Below are 21,417 nucleotides of genomic sequence, written 5' to 3'. Positions count from 1 at the left end.
TAGGGGAGGATTGTGAAGGGAATTTATAGGCTTGCTTCACACACATATACAAGCACGCACAAACACACACACACACACACTTAAGTAACACTCACTGATTCATAATTTAACAAAGAAAAACACACATTTCATTCATGATTCATGAATCCATGAAAAAAAATCCCAGTTACTATAGCAACAGCTTCTAGCACACAATTCACCTTAAACATTTCCGAGTAATGTGTGACTGATTTATACTTGTGTGGAATCGAAATGAGGAACGCATCTTCCCACGACTCGGTTGTGTTCTGTGTGCCTGTGGGTCATATTCAGCAGCCGGGTGTTTCTGAGAGATTATTGTGGGAATCGGGAACTATTTCTGTTGTTGCGTTGTAGAAAAATACAAGAAAATTGGAAAAGGAAGGAGAGAGCTACTATTACTAACTACTCTCTTAGCCCTGACCTAAAGTCTGCTTTTGCCTGGCCTCATTTCAACTGCTGACATAGCAGCCACCACAACAGAGCAGCATGATTATGCTATTATTTTACTAAACAAATGGAACTGCTGCAATGCCTGTATAGCTGAAGACAGTGAAGACAAAAGCTGAGAGACTTTTAGGTTATTAAAATGTCACTCATATATCAAGCACGTATAATTCAGCAGTGGTTGTCATTTGGATGACATATAGCATAATTACTGTAAAATGATGAATACTACATGCATCAACGACAGGATTATTTAGCTGGCTTGCCCTACTGTAACATACCTTTCTATGGGCTTCTTAAATAAATGGAACACCGGCCACCTGGGCCCATAATTACGCTTCAACAGTGACCTGTGTTTACTCTTCCAAGAGTCACTTAAGCTGTAGCGCGGTGTGTCTAACCTCTGGGTCCCGGCTCCTGGCAGCTCTGTCAGAATGGAACAGCATGGCGCCTCCTTAGTAATCCTGTTTGCTGGAATATAAAATTGTACAACTCAGAAGTTTCTTGTATTCTTCTTCGAGCGCTACAGCGCTGGGTGGTGGTAAGCTGTGCGCTGTGAGCTGTGAGCTGTGAGCTACCTCAGTTCGGGTAAGAGAGGCTAAAATAAAATCCCAGCCCAACCACTGCCCTCTTCCCCTCTCACCAAAACACTAACACACATGCTGGGCACAGGCTTATTGTATGTGTGAGTCATGAGTATTGCATGAGCTGACGTACAGTCAAGTAATTCCTCCCACAGTCCGGACCACACTGGCAGCATAGATTTAGCCAGCATTTTCTCTCCCAGCAGAACAATTGAGCTCTAATATACCTGCCAACCCATTAGTGCAAATAAAGAGGACAAAGGCATAAACAGGAACACACACACATATAGAGATGTGAGTGTGTACAATATACTACATACTATACCCGTAGAGCCATTGAGAAGATTGTTAAAACAATGAGCAAAATGAGTTACTGTTTACTAGTTTTTCAAATGGGATTTGACAACAAATTTGACACAAGCTCAATTGCTTTGTGTGTGCGTGTGTGCATGCAAGCTGCGTTTGTGTGTGTAAGTAGGGTGGGCTGGGGGAATGAGGGGAATGCATGTTGTCATCAGAATCAAAGAGTATAGAGAAAGGAAGAGCTGAATCAGGTCCACTCATGTGGATTCAACACTCACACAAACAAAGTGACACCAGGACCCAGGCTGGCAAACAGACAGCAGAGATAGAACCAGGGGATCAAACATAAACAACCAGACCACAGGTGAACCGGAGCTGAGCCTCGTATAGCTGGAGAAAGATGAAAAAAATGGAGATTGTTGTGCCCTCACAAACAGAGGGCTTCAGGCTAAAATCAGCAAGAGATGGTGGGCATTTGAGTACTCAACCCAATGATCACCAGGACTCTATTGTCCCTTTTGCCTCTGGCTACCACTTCGACATCATCCATCCATCAGTCATCCATTCTTTCTGCCTGACCTACAATGAGTCTCACACCAGTGGGACATTTTTCTGCATGGAGCGCCTGACAGCTACCGATCTGATGCATTGCTTGTGAAATTGTGATGTGAACTTCTGCAATGCGTCTAGAAGCCTCTTGGATGACTGACAAAACATGTTCTGGACTAAAAAGGCAAACCTAGTTGCTGTTGGCATGGTATTTCTATATTGGTGGTTCACAATTCTGGTGCTCGTGGGCTACAAGGCTGCACATTCCCACCCTTCATGGCTTTACCCACACCTGATCATCTAATGTAGTTATTTCTAACATTCTGACTCTCATGTATGTGGATATGGGTGGACACACAGTTAAAACAATTTTCAATATGATGCAGGCTTTTACAACAATGTACAATAAAACAATGCAATCTAAAAAATAGGAAAGGCTGGCCATCTCTCCGACTCCTGTATAGTACCAATATACAGGATACAACATTGAAACATACCTGATATTGCTTTAATATATCATATTTTCTCCTTTCATCTTATGTTTAGTTGTTAGCTGTGTTAGAGAGCCCGAGGTCACAGTTTCTGCATGGCCTGGTTTCACAGGGCATTGTACAGCGCAGAATCGATTCCTCCTTTCTAATCACACACTCTCATCACCTAACACAATTTAAGTGAAGAAAGGAGATGGGGGGGGGAAAGAGAGGTCAGATACACTTGTGGTGACTGATAACATCACATCTATTGTCCGCCAATTTTTCATTTATATTGGCTTCACCGGACTCGCACACAGCCAAGATAAGAAATTAAGCAGCAGACAACAAATGCAGCCCATTTACTGTGGGCCGGCGTACAGACTGTAATTAGGTACGAGCACTGTTAAATAAGACCGACACTCGACTCGACAAGCCAAGCCAAAACAAACACACAAACACACAGTCACACTCGAGCACATAGTGTATGTTTAATGGATCCTATTTATACAGGCTGCATTTGGAAGCGGGGGAATAATCAACAGAAAAGTCGACACTGACAATCTGTTCTGAGTAAAAGTGTGTGCAGTGTGTAGAACTTCTATACGCTTCAGAGAGTGAGCAGCTGAAAGTTGTGCAGTATCTTGGGTCAGACAGCCTGCAGGGGGCCCTGCAGACAGCTGCTGCTGCTGCCTCCGACTGACAGCTCCAAGACTCATAGCTGAGATTCACACAGCACTTATAGTTCGTTTATCCAATGTGCCTCAGCAATTCTAATGTGTTAACAGCTCTCTGCAGCTTTGACTTTTCCCAGAGACAAAGATTCACACCGAAGCTGATTCATCAAATGGCAAACCACCCGGTTATGATGGAAGGTGACTGATGCAAATTTAGAGAATAGTAAAAACAATAAAGACTACAAGGCACAAACTGATCTGTAGAGACTCACTGGCACAGCCTTCACTACACACAGACACACACACACACACACACACACACACACACACACACACACACACACACACACACACACACACACACACACACACACACACACACACACACACACACACACACACACACAAATGTCTGCCACATACAAGACATGCATAATCACAAAGGCACGTGTCTGCCTGCCACATATACACACATTTGTTTGTTACCAAGTCATATATTCAAAAGCAAAACAATAATGTGCAAACAAACATTCTCTCTGGTCAATTCCAATACATTCACTCACCACAAACACACACACACACACACACACACACACACACACACACAACCCTACAGTTAAAAACTGAAACAGTGCAGGGAGAAACATTAGCATTCTGTCAGTGTTTCAGACAAGACTGCACCATCTCTTCACACAGCCAACATGCAGCAGAGCATAACAACAGAAGGAATGCCAGGGAGGGAGAGAGAGCGAGAGGTGAGACAGGTAGACAGGTGGATGAGAGAGTATTTGGGAATATCTGCACAAAGAAAGTACAGGAATAGCAGGGGGAAAAAGGCAAAAATTGTTAACAGCAACCAGAATATTAAGATTAAATAAAATAAAAGATGAGGCGTAGTGGGGTACCTTACTATTGAGTCTGGCCTTTCTGGCTTCTTTTGCTTTTCCTTCTCTTCTCTCTGCAGCTTCTCTTCTGCCCAGAGCGGATCCCATCTCCCACACACACACACTCTCTCACTCTCACAATCACGCTCACACACACACACACACTGCCGTAGGTCAGCTACAGTCCCAAAGCCCAAACATCATCCACATGGTCACATCCAGTCCCCTTTCTTCTCATCTCCTGTCTTCTCAAATTGTCTCTTCTCCTTCCTCTTCCAGCTCTCCTTTGCCTTCTCTTTCCCCTTCACTCGTCTTGGTGGAAAAGCACATGCACACACTCACATGGTACCCTCACGCACACACTCACTGGAGCACCAACACACACTCTCACACACACTCTCACACACACACACACACAGGGCATGCACAGACAGAGGAAATGGTAAAGGGTGATTTTGTGGGATGCTAGTGAGAAGCGAGAGAGCGAGAGAGAGAGAGAGAGAGAGAGAGAGAGAGAGAGAGAGAGAGAGAGAAAGAGAGGGTGGGGAGAGAAAGAGCAAGTGGAAGAGGGAGGAGGGAAAGCAGAAAAAAGAAAATGAGACTGAGGGTGGGTGTGGTTTTTGGAAGATATGGGTCTCCAATGTGGCGGGAAAAAAAGGAAAAAGCAGAAGCTGAAGCTGAAGGGAACAAGTGGAAATCTGTAATAGACAGTGGAGCAGATTTACCTGCAGCCACTCCTTTATTACAGCAATGTGCTAAACCAAGTGTTACATGACAACATGACCAGTGGCGCTTATGATTATGAGTTAGTATTCTAAATAAATACACAATATGCATGCACATGACACACACCGGTGCACACACACACACATTTTCAAACAAATTGCAAGAATAAGCAAACACAATCTACCAATAACGATTTCAAATAACAAATTCAACCCTGATTATAAATCGCTTCCTTGTACGGGCTTATCCATAAATTGAGTTTTGAGTGTGAGGGATTCCCATTGGAAATATCTTCTCATCCTGTGCCATGAAGCTGTGTGTGTGTGGGTGTGTGGGTGTGTGTGTGTGTGTGTGTGTGTGTGTGTGTGTGTGTGTGTGTGTGTGTTTTGCAGTTCCATCATATTTCACACAGGCTGCTGTTGTGGTAATGTTGTATTGAGAGGAGGGCTTGGCCATTGTACAAATGCCTTTTCAGAGCTGTATCACACCTACAATGAGCTACATTCTCTGTGTAGTTTCATTCCAAAGTGAAAATCATGCAGGATTCTCATTCATAAATATAAGATGCAACAACAATACAAAGCCTCAGTGTAGGAGGAATAAAATTACTTTGCAAGTTTTGCTGGGAAGCATTTTAACATTTACACTAACCCACACACTACAAATAGTTATGCTGGATTGGCTCAGCGCTTTACTGGGTATTCACAAAATAGATGCATTACGTCTTTTAAAACTGTCTCTGCTGGTTACTGATTATTAGTACGTGAAATAGTTTCACCATGCCAGGGTGAAACTGTGACCACATTACCAACTAGTGCGTTACTAAGTGCTCGCTGCTGTATGTGGCTGTGACTTCTACCCACCCCCACTCTTGCTACCACTATGGCCTCAATGCCCAGGGGTTTCATGCATATCTATGTGTGTGTGTGTGTGTGTGTATGGTATATATATATATACACAATATACTGTATACAGTCTGTTTGTGTGATTATGAGCCTTCAAAAAGTGGGAGGAGTGCAGGACTGTGATTAAACGTGTGTTCTTTAAAGCACAGATGTTGACGACAGGGGCTCTCTGACAAACAGATGCCGACCATTTGTTCCTGATTACATTGACTCTCTGCTCGTGAGGCTTTCAGGTAGAATCTTGGCAGCATATTTGAGACGGTACGGCTCAGATTCTTACTGCATCAGATCTCACTTCTCTCTGAACAGAAATCTGTCCAGCTCCTGATGCTGCAGGCAACACCATCCATTCTCCATGTGCTCTGTTGATGTGTGTCCCATCAGATTCTCCCAGACAAGTATAATGGTGGACAAGGTGTGTTGTGTTGCCCGGCTGGTTTTGTGATAGAACTTGGTGAATTGTTAGAGGAAGCAACCAAAGCACATTTTAGACAAATTATAAGCTTAGAAAAGCCATCAGCCACTGTCAGCCCAAACATTTCTGTTGACTCAGAAACATGTGCATGATGTGTGCCTGTGGCCTCTAAGTTTGGTTATTTATAATAGTGTGGAGGAAAGCTTAGTCTGATCACTGCCTCTAACACAGTATTTCAAGACACGAGTGCAGTCAGGCAAATCCAATCACAAAAGCTGCAGCAAAAATACAACTTTAACCCTGGCCAGAGAGAAAACTGGTGTCTGAGATACCGCCTTTTAATTAAGTCTGTATCATATGAGGGAAGTTCATTCTTGTATTAAATTTACCAAACAAAGTGTGTGTTGTACCCTATTAGATTATTGAAGCCTGTACAGGGTTCAATCATACCGTCACATAGGAATATGTTTGCTCAGCTGAACATTAAGCCAGGTGATGGATTTGGTTTATTGTTTTTATGATGTTTTATCCTCCTATCACACCAGCATTGGGCACTGGACACTGGAAACTGATCAGTGATCATCTCTCCGCTGTCTATATCAGGATCTATACCTGCATCAGGATTTTATTTCTAACTTTTGATAAGATTACAAACATTTTCTACAGCTTCAGTAAATTTAGAGCTGAAAATGCCTCTTGACCCTTGTGTACACAGCCACTATGCTAGCTGTGACAAATTACCAGCCTACACACACATTGTTTTGAGTCTCTCTGCCCCCAAGTGGTCAAAAATCGCTGAAGTCAGCTTCAAATTATAGTGGAGAAGCCAAAGTTTTGATAAATGTCATGTTACATTCCTTTAGGAGGTTGACAAATGATACACTCATGACATGACATTAGAATAATAAGACAAGTGGCAAGTACATGTATATTAATACTGATCTTGATACTACATGCAGATACAAAACATACAGTATAATGTATGTGATACTGTTATGCAATTGGTATTATTCTATTTCAAATTGTATTTATTGTTGGTGGGGATTGTATTTATCTGAGGGGGAAATCTGGGGTTAATGTGGATAAACAAGTGATGAGTCAGTCTGGGTCAACTGCTTTCAGAAATAAGTAACAAATGATAAACTAATAAAGAGTTTCCACAACTGTCCCACACTGAGACGCTCTTTGTCCCACTGCAAGAAAGCCGACCATTCTGTAACCCCGTTTGTCACATGGTCAACCGCCCACACTCAGAAACTTCAGTACCCACACACATGCACTCCTGCATATCTGAAATATATTATGTAAAAAATGTCCATGTAGTGACCCAGTGTGGTAACTGGGAGCAGTGAGGGGTGAAGAGGTGAGGTTTGAGTGGAGTGAAGCGATAAAAAAATAAAAAATAAACCACCGGCTACTCCTATCAATTATGGCCCCATTCTAAACTTTAGCCCAAGGCTAATGAGCTCCATACCAGCAAAGTAGGCTAATGCTTGACCTCTTCCAACCAGGTCAAAGCACGCTGCAGAAAGAATACTGAACATTTGACAGGCAGGCCTGCAGTAGCACTGCTTTAACAGGAAATTTCCTTTTTATAAGTACTTATTTCATAAAAACTAAGCTGAAAACTATTGTCCCATCACTTTGCAAGTACTTGATGAAATCTGTACTTTCAAACAAATGTATGCATTTGCAAGAGCACATTTAGTTTTTACTAACAACTTTTAACAATTAGGATTGAAAAGTGACATACTCGTGAACAGTACCAAGGTATGTTACAAAAAGGCATTTTAGGAAGTATTCTGTATTCATATCAGCTGTGTGTGCTCAACACACATATGACACATTAACACACTGATGTTGTCATCTGATTATAATGAGTCTAAACTGCTATATCGTGGTCATAATCATACTCACTCAGGAACCAAATCGTTTAGTTTCACATTTCACAGCTTAACAAAGGCACATTTTACAATACAATGTACAAACACACAAACTCAAGCCTTTTACACAAAAAACAAAAAACACATACAGTGCCACAAATATCTGCAATACTGACGAGTGGCTCTGTTCTGCTGCTGCAGTTAACATAAGGCATAGGCGAATAGAAACATTCTGAACGGCCTTCAAACGTCACTCCCTTCAAAAAAACACAGCAATCCATGACCATGCAATGTAAAAGCAAATGTGGCTCATACCACCGCTTCACATGTTCGTACTGGATGCTGTTCAGAGACGATGTCAGCGGCTGTGAAATTCACTCGTTCTCTTAATCTGCCCAGCTCGAGTTCAACTGGGCTGTACAATAGAAGATCCATACTTTCAAATCTCTCTATACGTCATCATTGTGTGAACATTGTGTGCGCTGAGCCCCCCTTCTACAATGTCACACCAACCAGAGTACTGAGGAGACACCAGAAAGAAAGAAAGAATGACTTGTCCCTCTCATCTGTATCCACAATCGAATCTCACTCTCATTCATTTATTTTCACTCTCTTTGTTTCCGGGACTGTACAAAGGATACAGTCACCCTACTTACTCTTTTGTTAGGCGAGTACCTATCTATCCATCCACCATCATGCTGATATCATCACCACCCCTCATATTGCATATATCATGCACTGGTTATTATCGTTTCATTTTTCTGAAACTCACACTCAACATTACAACCCATAATGATTTTATACTAATAAATGATTAATCTATTCTTATTTGTATTTGATATAGCTTCCATTCTATTTATTTTAATCATCTTTTCACTGTGCGTTGTAGTGTGTATGACTGTGTTTGTGACAATAAACCTTGATTTGATTGTAAAATTTGATTTGATTTGATTGATCTGTAAGAACAGCTCTTAGATGCTTAGTCATTATGTGCAATTATCAATGGATGCTTCCAGACACACTCAAGCATTCAGGCCTGTACACACAACTACTTAACAGACCACAAGACTGGAATCTATTCAAAAGTTTAATTTAAAAAAGGCTCTTAAAAACTACTGAAGTTGGTAAGAGGGATTTCGACCGACAAACAAAAGGCCCCTTAATGTTTAAATTTGTATTATTTTTTTCAACATTAACTATCCATGACAACGCAGACCAATTTAGGAATGACTGGAGTTGTACTGGTCATTTGAATTCTGTTACACCACTTAGCAAGGCTCCATGTTATTTCTCATTATACTACATCTTTTGCAATCCCATACAGCCAAGACACAGTATGACAACATAAAAAGCTCAAAACATACAGCACTCTAAATATAGGGACTCTCAATCCCAAGTTCCCTAAACCAGCCACGGCTCTGGAACTTACCCCTGTAAAAGCATATATTTCATCTCAGCTATAGCTTATTACAATAACATGACATAAAACATGGAGGATTACTAGTGAGCTTTTCACCATAAATACATTAACAGAGGACATCATGATTTATAATCACAGATTCCAAAGAGACATAAATTATTGTACTGTATTCACAAGTGACAGAGTGACAGCGAGCACACTGGCTGTAAGAGACAGCCACTCAGCAAGCCGCTGACACGCGACAACTAGGTCACTGCACCTGTGAATGCACAGTCATATCATAATCCATAAATCACGTTGAGAGGAGGCTAACCCATAGGATCGGTGGCTGCTTCAGCGACTGAATCACAGCTGGGAATTAACTGCTCCTGACCTTGTGAGGCTTGAACTCAACCAGCTGGACAGGACAGGAGCACGGTCTGCCTGCAGAGCAGTCACTGCTGTCGTTGAGTAACTCTTTCCCCCCTTGTTTAAACGTTTCATAGCCTTTATACTTCATTATTATTATAATTTATAGCTTTAAGGCATAAAGTGTACTTCGTCTCATGTGTAATAACTCTAAAAGCTCTTAATTTTTTGGCCTGCCTGTTATGCATAAAGAACAAGCTTTATTGTAACACAGAAAAGTAGCAGCGGTGACTCAGAGTGCAGCTGCTCAATCTTACCTTGGTGTGGAGCTTAGACAGCTGCTTTTCATCCAGGTGGGTCTGAGTGTAGACTCGTCTTTTATAGCGGAACTGAAACACAACAACACAAACAAGACGATGAGATGCTGAGCAGTTCAGCTTTCACCTTTTAGGTTTGTTCTTGTCTATTATCAAAGTCAATCCAAAGGAATGTATCATCAAAGTGCTGCATGTCAAAATGGATGTCATTTACAGAAATACCGACTTGTGCTGATGCGAGTGAGTGTGTGAGTGTGTGCGTGTGTACATTTGTGTGTGACAGCCTAAGAAAGACAGAGTTTTTGACTAACTTAATAACCATATACGTCTGCTATTATAAACTAAATATCTCCCTGGGTGTAGCTGTCATCTTTTCCTCTCATCCTTTCCTTATATCACATCCAGCTTGAAAACACAAGGCACTGAATAGATAGGCGAGAGGAAATCTGCATCCAAGTTTGACTAATTAAAAAAAACACAAGTGGAGAAATTTCCCCGACAATGGCTTCGACAAGACCATATATTAGTCTGCACTCTCAAACTGTAGAACTGGAAGAGGAAATGAAGTTGACTTGACTTGAAAGTTATGCCAAGAAGCAATGCAACTGAACACCGATGTACAGGTGCTGAATGGATTTTGTCAACAACTCTGACAAGACAGTGTGCACAAAACACAAAGGAATGAGAAAAAGATGAAACTCAGAGATGTATTACAGAGGTGATTCTAAAGAGGTGTAAATGTTTTCTTTTCTTTTGTTTGTTCTGCCTTAATATTGAGCTGGCAGTCGAGATGAACAAGAAATATTGAGAAATCTCTCTCGAAAGAAAGATCTGGGGCATCATTTGTCATCATTCCTAACAATTTCTACAGAATCAAGATATATCAATTTCTACTTATGTGTTGGAATGTCCATTGGTTTAGAATCCATTAGTGGTAGATTGTAATCACACACGAATAATGAAGTAAGTACAATAAGTAAGTACAAACGGTCAATCCAATATTGGCTTAAAGAGGTTTATACAACAATAATCCCTCTCGTAACACCAAGGTTACTGTCTAGGAATTGCTTTGCTCTCTAAGCACAATTGTGTATGACAGTGCTGTAGAAATAAATAATAAACTATTGTCAGCCATGTCAGCACAGCTGCTAATAGCACCTGTGATACCAGCTTCTTTTTTCTGCTGCATGACTTTTGCATCTGTCACTTTCAGGTCAAACCCTTTCTTTGCCTCTGACACACTTGTTCTTATTATGGGCGAATTCAGCTTTCATAGCATTTGTCACCTGCTCCCATTCTGTCTTTTTACACCTTGGGACATGTTATACTGCAGATTCACAATTGCCTGTCAGGTCCTACATTACACAGCTAACCCCTGTTTAAAGGGGGCGTTATTCATCACATGAGGTGATTTGCGTATCAAAACAAGCCTTTGTGTTGCGAAGAACTGAGGGATACAGAACAATACAGGTGGGATTTCACTTTAAAAGCTTTTTACCTCACACTATGCTTCCTTGAACTCATTTATTAGGGTCTGTTGGTGGCTGTGTTAATTCTTACTGGTTTCACTGAACGCAGACAGCCTGTAATAGCTTTAAAAGACGTGTAACTGTAAGTATGTCATTGCTGTGGCTGTGGGTATGTGCACTGTATGTGTGTGCACAGGTCCAAGCATGTACGTGTGTGTGTGTGTGTGTGTGTGTGTGTGTGTGTGTGTGTGTGTGTTCCACTGTGCGGTGATCTCCGACAGGTCGTATCCACATCACAGCACAGGGTTCAGAGCTGCTAATCCAAGTCTGTCAATCATCTCTAAAAACCAAGAGCTTAAGGGAATAAGTGGTGGTCAGTCAATGACATATACTACATGTGCTACCACAAACAAACAAGAGAACACACACACACACACACACACACACACACACACACACACACACACACACACACACACACACACACACACACACACACACACACACACACACACACACACACACACACACACACACACACACACACACACACAGCTAGTATAGAAGCTTTCCTAAACCCAGGTAGAAGCATGAAGGTGAAGGTGGAACAGATAACGTTAGGATGATTCACAGAAAACATGAAATTTAAAGAAGAATTCCACAGGCGAGAGCATAGCTTACATAATCTCTCCCTAGCCTCTTCCCTGGCACATACACATCACAACTGCACATGTACACACACACACACATCATTTGCACTTCTGAATATTACATGTTGTACTCTCACCATGGGGGTAACAGAAGCTGCCCATGGCCACAAAGCAATGAGAGGACACAAGAAAGATTCGGAGCAGGAAAAGAATCAAAAGGACCCAGATCAGTGAATCAGACGCTGACTCTGATGTCTAACTCATGCACACACAAAAGGCACACACACACACAATGTTTTCAGTCCACTACATGTGCCAGCAGACTTCTATGATGACGGTGTTAGGATTGCAGAGGAGAAGGAGGCATATTTTCAGCAGTGGCTCCAGAGGAAACGATTCTGCTGCATATCTCTCCCTCTGTTTCATTTTTTGCTTGGCTGTTTTAAAAGCAAAAAGCTAGATGAAGGTGACAACAGAATCATTCCACCACAGTGGCTCGTGCTCTGGCTGCAGGTAGAGAGCGCGACCACCTACAAGCCAGGTGTCGCTCCTTTCTGCACAGGTAAATATGCACAGGCCCAATACTGTTGACATGTTCATTAATGTCTGTCGACGAAATTGAAGACGAGGAGGAGTGTGGAGAGAGAAGGAGAAGGACAGTGAGACGGAAAAACTCTCTACTCTCTGTCTCTCTCTCACTGATTGAAGCAATCTCATGACTAAATCTAAACTGGAACGAAAATCAATGACAATCTGAGTGGCTCATGGCAGATTTCCCAATTCATTCGGTGAACATTTACTTGAGGCTTAGATCTAGACTGTCGCAGCTGACTGTATGGCGCACTGAGCTCTCTCAGTCTGTTGGCGTATCGTACGTCATTTGGCTTCACAGGCAAAGCGGCTCTGCTTTAAACCTGCAATATGCTGAGATGTTTTAGACATATTACCAGGCCATACGGGGACCATCAAAAGTAATAATGTAGATGAATAATAATAGCAGTATCTCCCAACGCAGCGATTGACAAAAAAAACAAACTCACAGGGACAAATAAATCTTTATAACGCTCTCCATCTCCTGACGCATCGTAAAACTAGTGACAAACAAAGACCGCCACTCAGAGTAACACCTTACATCTTCACACAACTGTCTATAAAGCAAACGTGTCTTTATGGCCCTGTTTGTCTCTGATCACAAACCATGATGGACACACACTGCAATTACCTCTGAGTGATGACAGCGGTGGCAGACAAAACACTTCCATTGCGTGTAGTATTATTGCTGCTACGTTTGATTGACACACTCGCTGCACGCACACCATCCAACCATATGCTGCGGGAGCTTGCAGACGCGCGCACGCACACACACTTACACACACACAGACATCAAAAAGGATTTAAGCAGCTACTCTTCAGTCACAACGGGCTGATTGACAGATGACAACAGTGAGTAGTGTTAGCTCTTAGATTCCTCATACATACTCATGATCCCCTAGTGCACCTACCTCCAGGTAAGGTACAGGAGCGATTGAAGGGAACGGGTATTCCCTTAGCTGTCTTTCCTCGTCCAGAAACTTGCCAGCCTTGCCGTTGTAAGCCGGCTGAAACAAGCCATAGTTCAGCACATCCTTCAGGCTCTGGTTTAGAGTACACAGGATCCGCTGCTTGGAGAGCCAGATAGGAGCGTCCACGTTGAATTTCAAGCATTTCTGTGGACACAACAGCGGAGAAGAGGTAAAAGGTTAAGACTCTTTCATTTTGCAGAAATATCACATATTACACTTCGGGCAGATTAAAGACGATAATTTTACCAATTCAAGTAAATCTGAAAAATGTGCTTGGATATTAAAGGCAGCGTTATTCATTTCTTACTACGGCAACATTTATTGAACTTAGATAATACAAAGCTAGACCTTTTATTATAAGAAGTAATTCAAATAGATATGGTACCATTTTCACAAAAACCTCGATTATATTCGAAAGGTCATTCTTAAAAGCAATTGGTATCAACCGTACAGAAATCAAGACTGTTTCCATCTGCATGTGAAATGTAAGCTCACACCACCCTGAACAGAATAAACAAACATGAGAGTCAAGTAGTGGGGTGATTTTCTGCCAACAACGCTCTTCTAATAGTTGAGGGAAGATATCCAATAGAAAGAGATCTTGGTGGAGTTGAGATAAAAAAGCCCAACTTGACCAAAGAAGAACTCCACGTCCATATAAGAATAGGAATTTGTAAAGACCAGTGTGTAGTTTGGGTAAGAAAAACATCATGGAGCCTGAGGCACTACCGATGGGAGAGAGACGGAGAGAGAGAGAGCGAAAGAGAGAGGGGGAGAGAGGGAGAGAGGGAGAGAGAGAGAGAGAGAGAGAGAGAGAGAGAGAGAGTAATAAATCAATCACTGCAGCCTGCGATATTGATTCAGAACCTCAATTCTCTTCAGCACCACTATGCTACTGACATCACTACAAAGCACCGTGACACAAACGCATACGCACAGAATTCAGACTAAATCCCTGCATATCAATTTCAAAATCTCACCCTGACAAAGAAACTCCTCCAAAATCCTATAGTCATTCTACAGATTGAACTAGAAATTACTGTGTGAATGCATCAGAAGCCATTTTCATAAATAAAGGAGAACCGAGTGTGTTTTTGCAGCATTAACGTGTGTGTAAAGACAGATAAGGCCACAAACATCTACCCTTACTTAAAAATAGGCACCGTGCCTCACTAGAGCAGGCAAAACATCTCTTATCAGGTTGTTTTAGGCTTTCATCTTCAGTTGCTGCCAAGTGTGTTTTGTCGCTGACCGATTACAGCTGAATAAATAAAAAAACATCTCTATTATATGACATCACACAAATCTATCACCCATTTATAAACATACCTCTGGTAAATAGTGACTTAACTCAGCTTTATAGAACTCCCACTTAGACTTTGAGTGTGTCAGCAGTTTTTTATTCACACTCCTGTGCCGCTGCTGTGATACGTTTTAATCCGCCGATTATGCATTTATTAATATTTCACCACTGGTGTTAAACGACAGGCTCTGTTCTCTCCATTTTCTGAATAAAGACATAAGAAAGGAGGCCTCTACTCTTTTGTCCTGGCACTGACACGGTGAATTGTGCTATCAGCACTGCAGTGGTGATGGATTATTTTGACCATGAAAGTGCTTCAATCAGCTTCAACCTACTTAAAGATTTCATTCAGCCATTTCTAATCAGTTGTTCTGGAAAATCCGAGATATGCCACAGGTTCACAGGCAGGTTTAATCCACCTTTTGGAAGCACCCATGCTGTTCACAGCACAGCATACACTCTTTGGGTTTCTCAGTCCAGGTCTGCATTAGCAAGTCAGACTGCAGATGAATCATTCTGCATCGACACCAACCTTGTGGTTTTGGTTCTGCCACATTTACTCAAAAAAGTCAAAATGAACACAATCTGTAGCTATTTCAACCTGTGCTCTAAATCGGGAGAAGCTCCTAGAGTCATCATATGTCATTACACGAAACTTCTTACAACACTACAGCACAGCCACATCATCAAACTATATGGGTTTAAGTTTGTGAGAGATCATGGGAAGAAACTACTCCCAGCTCCAAACCCCCTGCTGGCGTCTTTCTCGATGTAGCTGACTACTTAAAACCTCGGTGTATGAAAGGAAGTTGTGAGATAGAACTTGTTTTTCCAAAACTAACGTAAAAAATATAGCTTTGAAATGCCGCATCTTCACTTTGAGATGAGTTCAGCTTCATTTCATTATACTGAGACAGGATGGAGGGTTAGAGATAGTGTAAGCTAGGGAAAGCTATTAGGGACTTAAAGCAGAGACGGCTGTGGGGATGACTAAGGTGACCGGAATTTAGATTTGTTCTCTATTGTGCGTGTGTGAACTTGACTATCCGCCGTACCCAGGGGACCCGCTTCGTTAAAGTCCTGTTTTCTCTGTGGTGGATCTGCACGATATGGCGGCTAGACAATTTCACACATGCACAAAGGGGCACAGAGCTATTCCGGGTCACCGTAGTCTCCCTCGCAGCTGCCTGGAATGGACAGATACACAACAAAGCAGCAGCAACAGACACAGACACAGACACAGACACACACACACACACACACACACACACACACACACACACACACACACACACACACACACACACACACACACACACACACACACACACACACACAAGCACGCATGTCTTATACCTGCTCTTGTCATTTTTTCTTAAATATCGATTAAATGACAATCTAAGACTTACTAGCTGGAGGTCAAGCACTTAAGCGGTCAGACAGCTCAGCTTAAAGCAACACAATGAAAAGCTGAACTCAGCTAAATGCCCTTTGTATTTCAATGAGGTTTCATGGATGACTACAGAAAAATGTAACTCAATCAAAACAATCCGCACCACCAGAGATACAGAGTGATATTGCAATTACAGAAAGGGGCGACTGACACATAATTGCATTTTACAATAAAATAAAGACAGAGCTCCTTGGGGTGAAGATTATCTGGCTTTGCAAAAATCCTAAATCCCCCAGGAATTGTCAGAGTTTGGCTAAATGAATTCCCGCGTGGAGACGGCACGGAGAACTGTATATTTGCTCATTGCTCATGTTAATTAAAATGCCACAAGTCCAAAACAATCAGCATATTTGTCAGTGTCATGGCACTCATAAATGCATTGACTGAGTTAATTTGTGTGCTCCTGGCTACTGCTAGCACACATTCAGACGGGAAACTAATCTGCTGGAGTGTTTGGTCGGTAACCCACTGCTGTTAGGATGCGAAACCACGACTTCGGTTTCCGAGATAAGAAAACGGGGATGGGATTCTGGCACCGAACAATCGCACTTGGTATAACATAGGTCATGGATAATAAGAGATGCCACATTTAATCAAACAGAACAGAATCTGTCTCCACCCATCCAAATATAAAATCCAACAGTAACTGCTGAGAAAAACATCATTATGGGAGCGCTGCTGCATCAGCCTGAAGAGAGCCAAGCACAGTCCACCAGGCTTCTCCAACAGCAGCTAATGAAGTACAGAAACACAGAGAGAGGTGAGGAACAGCTGATTGTTCAGATGACTTCAACAGCACAGTGACACGGCGTGATACAGTGATGCAGCATCGGGAGGAGTCGTTTTCCTCCGTTAGTCATTAGTTTTGTTCTTTGAAGTGACTTAAATAGGAAACTCTACATCTTAGACTGTCTCAGATCTCACTGGGCCTTTTTTATCAAACATCTGAGAGGAGTAAGATCCCTTCACTTAACTTGAATTCCACCGTTCTCTCACTTTCACAATGGTTCTTCCTTTTGGGAGAGTAAAAGTAATATAAATCTGTGTCTGTAATATACGGCGGTAAGTCCAAAGGAGGGCCCACTCTTAAGACCTTAAATCCAATCTATCAGTCGGCCTCACTTACATGGCTGCACTTGTACCTTGATACTGTATTATCACACCATCGAGCAGAACTGTGTGGTGGAGCTGCTTGCAAGATAAAACTGGATCAATGATGACTTGAAATCGCTGTTGGACACTAAGATGGTAAATCCACAGACTCACTCATCCAACATGCTCTGAGCCACTCTGTGCTTTCTGGCCAAAAGGTTAAGTGCTGTGTCACATTGGAACGTTTATAAAAGCAGTCACAACCATCGGGCAGATAATCTAAACTGGTTTCAGGCATTCTGCTCCTCAAACCAAAGCTCACAATAGCCATTTACTTATACAAAAACTAAAGGGTTGATTAAGTATGTGTTTAAATACTTTCCCAGTATCCTTTTGGCTATTTTCAAATTATTGCAATGCTGTACAAATTGAATATACTGTTGTAACTCTGCGAACATAACGGACTACAACCCCTGAAGGCCTGCAAAGAAAAGCAGTGTCTAGTTAGTCTTTCTTGTGTATATCCGACTTATTGTTCCCTGGGCCATTGTTCTAATAATGGTCCAAGTCCCATCGTCGACCATAAGAGATTTGCAGACTTTGACACATTTTGCAGACACTATGACAGGTTCCATACAACAGGCAATCAGGTCTTGGAGATTCACTCAAGGCTAAAGAAAAGAAGTTACAGAAAAAGAAAAATATGACAAGAAAGGATCTAACAAAAGCAAGCCCAATCATCAACAATACTGTTACTAAGCTGGGGTCACGCTGAGGTTTTGTGTCTGAAAAGCCGCACGGATGAAAACTTCATGTTTGGCTTAATTCATTATGTACTTTAGGCGTTCCAGTGGAAGACGTTAAGATATGGGAGGATGGTGAAGAGATGAATTGAAATGCACGATGGAACTGATTTATCATCGGGGAGGAAACTGCATCTGTTGTTAAGCGCCTGGGGGAAGCAGCTGGGAGAGGCAGGGGGTAAACTTTGAGGTGACTTATTGAAGACAGTTGGATCGCGGAGAGAGAAAGAAGCAGAGTAAGGAGGCAGAGGGAGATAAGACAACACAGGTCCCTTTAATCATTGTAGATGGCAGTGAAGATACCACGGCAGCAATTTTACATCACAATGAAAAATTGATTTTTCTGAAAAACTTTCCTTATTTACCCCTTTGACCCAACCTTGCAGTTGCCCACAATTCTGCATTACGTGGAAAGAGCAAATCTTAATTCATTTTTCTGTCTATCCACAGCATCAATATTGCGTTGGAATTAGTACATTTGTTCCGTAGGTTGATGCTCGCAAACAGCGAGCAATATTTGGTCACTAATGAATGTGATGCAAATCAACAACTTCTGAAGGTTTATCATGGATTTGGAATGTAGGAATCCCTGGTAGAAAGAAAGCAAAGGGTATGGGTTGAATAAGCATGACCGATAAACCAAGTGTATAATTAGAATTACCATCCTAGCAAACTGAAGGACATGGAAATAGCACAAATTAGTGTATTTATGTCAGCTTGGTTAGAATCTTTCCCAGTTCCCAAAAAATGCATTTTTGGAATGACAAAAACAGCAGAAAGAGAAGATTTACACTTTTCTTTTAATTGCTGCCTGTCTTTACTCTGAATTTCTTCTCATTTTGCTAATTTCACATAAAAGGGTAAATAGTGTTAAAATGGAATTGAGCTAAAAGCTTTGAAATCTTAATGTTGTTGCTTTTCCACAATAGCTTATTGTGGTCAGTCCATTCTGTCTGTTTGGCTTTTTGATGTTCTTCTTGTTATATCTCAAAATGAGCATCTTCCAACAATGTCTGCCAGAAATCTAAATAATGGCCAAGGATTCAAATCATCTTCCCCTGAGTCCCGTCCTGAACTGCAATGCAGACATGAATGCCTAAATGAATACTACATTCACAGCATGGGGGGGCGGGGGGGGGAAGAGAGAGAGAGAGAGGGAGGGAGAGAGAGAGAGAGAGAGCAGAAGGAATAATGAAAAACAAATGGTGGGACTGAATTAGACTGAGACAGAGAAAACAGGACAGTGAAGGGCATGGGGGGGGGGGGGGGGGGATGTGGCACGAGCAGGACACTGAATTCATGAGTAGATCTAAGCGTGTGTATGTGTGTGTGTTGTGTGTTTGCAATGATAATGACATATTCTCCAAGTACATTTGCTGTGATTCATTTACGTGTGACACTTGCAGAGGGGCTTGGCTGAATAGGAATATCAATTGGATGATGTGGCGGTTACAGTGATTGCCACTAATCATTATCTTCTCAGGCACTTTAGTTTAGTTTATTACCAGCCAGTCACATTCCTCAGTCCATAACTTTTTTAGCAACTCTGCCAGTCACAGTGGAGACAACAAAAATGGTTCACCCATTGCCATGTAGACCAACCAAACTCCACTGTTTCGGGATTAGGTTTGGGTGCCGGGACAATTCTATTTAGGGGGGAAATTTTGAAAGTCTGCAGAATCGTTTAATGTTATGCACCAGAGAGAATTACTTACTCTGTGTAAGAAACAAAGACACGGCAGTAAACTCAACTATGTCATATTATTTTCGTGTCGCCTGCAGAACATTGTACTCAAGTGATCAATAAGCCTGCAGTCACTTTGATTTTCTCGTGTGTACATGCAGTAACAATCACACTGCAGCTAAATCTGTGGTCGGAGCGACAGCTGCATTAAAAAGGTTAATTCAAGACTGTTGATTCATCTTTTCGTTCTGAAAGGATAACGCTGCACTCCACTCACATTTCCCTGAAAAAACTCTTGGGCTCCAAATGAAAGAGCGTTCTGAAAATTAAAAATGGAATACAACTTTTCTCTGACTTGATGACTTTGGATGGGTGGTTAGGTGATGCTGTGAGGTTCAGAAAGAACCTAACGCCACTTGTAAAAGACTCTGAAGGTTTTAAGAGGCGATGATCTGTGTTGTTGTTTGTAATTTCAAGTCCCCTCGACTTTCAGCGGAACCACTGATCCTCGTCGAGCGCCGTTCGGTGTTAAATGTGCGACGATGAACACCTCCGGGCTCAAGGATTTACACCTGTGGCTTTGTGTGATCCTCCCCTCTCTTGCTCTTCTCGTCTCAGGTCATGTCAGGCTGTTGTTGTGACACGCACAAATCATTCGCCCTGGCAGTGACGATGACGGCGCATTTTATTGGGAGAGTTTCTCGAGGTGAGGTTATCATCAATTTTCGTTATATATTCGTGATTAAAGTGATGTGTTTTGATTATTCTTCCAAGTGAAACCACAGAGGTTCGGCCACAATTTTTCCCCAACATCCTGTTGTTTTGTTTGGTTCCACCGATTATGGCCTTCAACAAACTTCTTTCAGTAGCCAACAGATTTGTTAATTTAATTATAGAAAGGTGTTAAGCTGACAATCAGGGAATTTTAAGACCCATCACTGCACGTGTGTGTAATCTCTTTAAAGGAAACATCTGTTTACAGCCGCGTCTCAAAGTTAAACGTTTGCACATTTTCATTTGCATTACGTCCTCAGTCTGCCAATTCATACTTAAAATGTGTATAAAGGGTTCTTATAAAGCTCTTTCATCTATTCTTTGAATTAGACGGACTGTTGATACATGAAACCACTTCCAGTAAGCACAAGGGCTCCGTCATCTGTTTCAGCACCACGGACAGCTGCCACAAAGATAGTCACGCTGTGGTGTGTGTAAAATTCACAAGCACACATTTAACACCTTCAAATTATCATTATCACATGATCTCTTCTGGCAGTTCCCGTGTTAGTTGGTGTGTGTGTATGTGTGTGTGATTTACAAGTAAGTGCATGTGTGTGACGGTGGGTAAATCCCTAGTGAACGGTCCAACATGTCATCACCCTCCCTCTCTCTCTCTCTTGCAATCTGCTTTCATCCATGCGTCACCACATTCCCCCGATGCAAAGCCTGGAGTCTGAC

At 42.0% G+C, this 21,417-nt stretch overlaps 1 protein-coding gene across 4 annotated transcripts in view; it reads right to left on the bottom strand.

Moving 5' to 3' along the window:
- shank3a (SH3 and multiple ankyrin repeat domains 3a) overlaps positions 1-21,417 on the bottom strand; it is a 151,078-nt gene that overhangs the window by 73,672 nt on the left and 55,989 nt on the right. For all 4 annotated transcript variants that reach the window (XM_076142111.1, XM_076142107.1, XM_076142108.1 and 1 more), the window contains 2 exons: positions 13,568-13,771; positions 9,947-10,018 (listed from right to left, as the gene is read on the bottom strand). In XM_076142111.1, coding sequence (XP_075998226.1) covers positions 9,947-10,018; positions 13,568-13,771 — 276 coding nt within the window. The remainder of the gene's footprint in view (positions 1-9,946; positions 10,019-13,567; positions 13,772-21,417) is intronic.

This window comes from Genypterus blacodes, unplaced genomic scaffold, assembly GCF_046128005.1.
Source record: "Genypterus blacodes isolate CSIRO-AG114 ecotype Tasmania unplaced genomic scaffold, CSIRO-AGI_Gbla_v1 ptg000021l_1, whole genome shotgun sequence".
Lineage (NCBI taxonomy): Eukaryota > Metazoa > Chordata > Actinopteri > Ophidiiformes > Ophidiidae > Genypterus > Genypterus blacodes.
The sequence above is the reverse complement of the archived record's forward strand: the minus strand, read 5'-3'. Positions and strand labels throughout refer to the sequence as shown.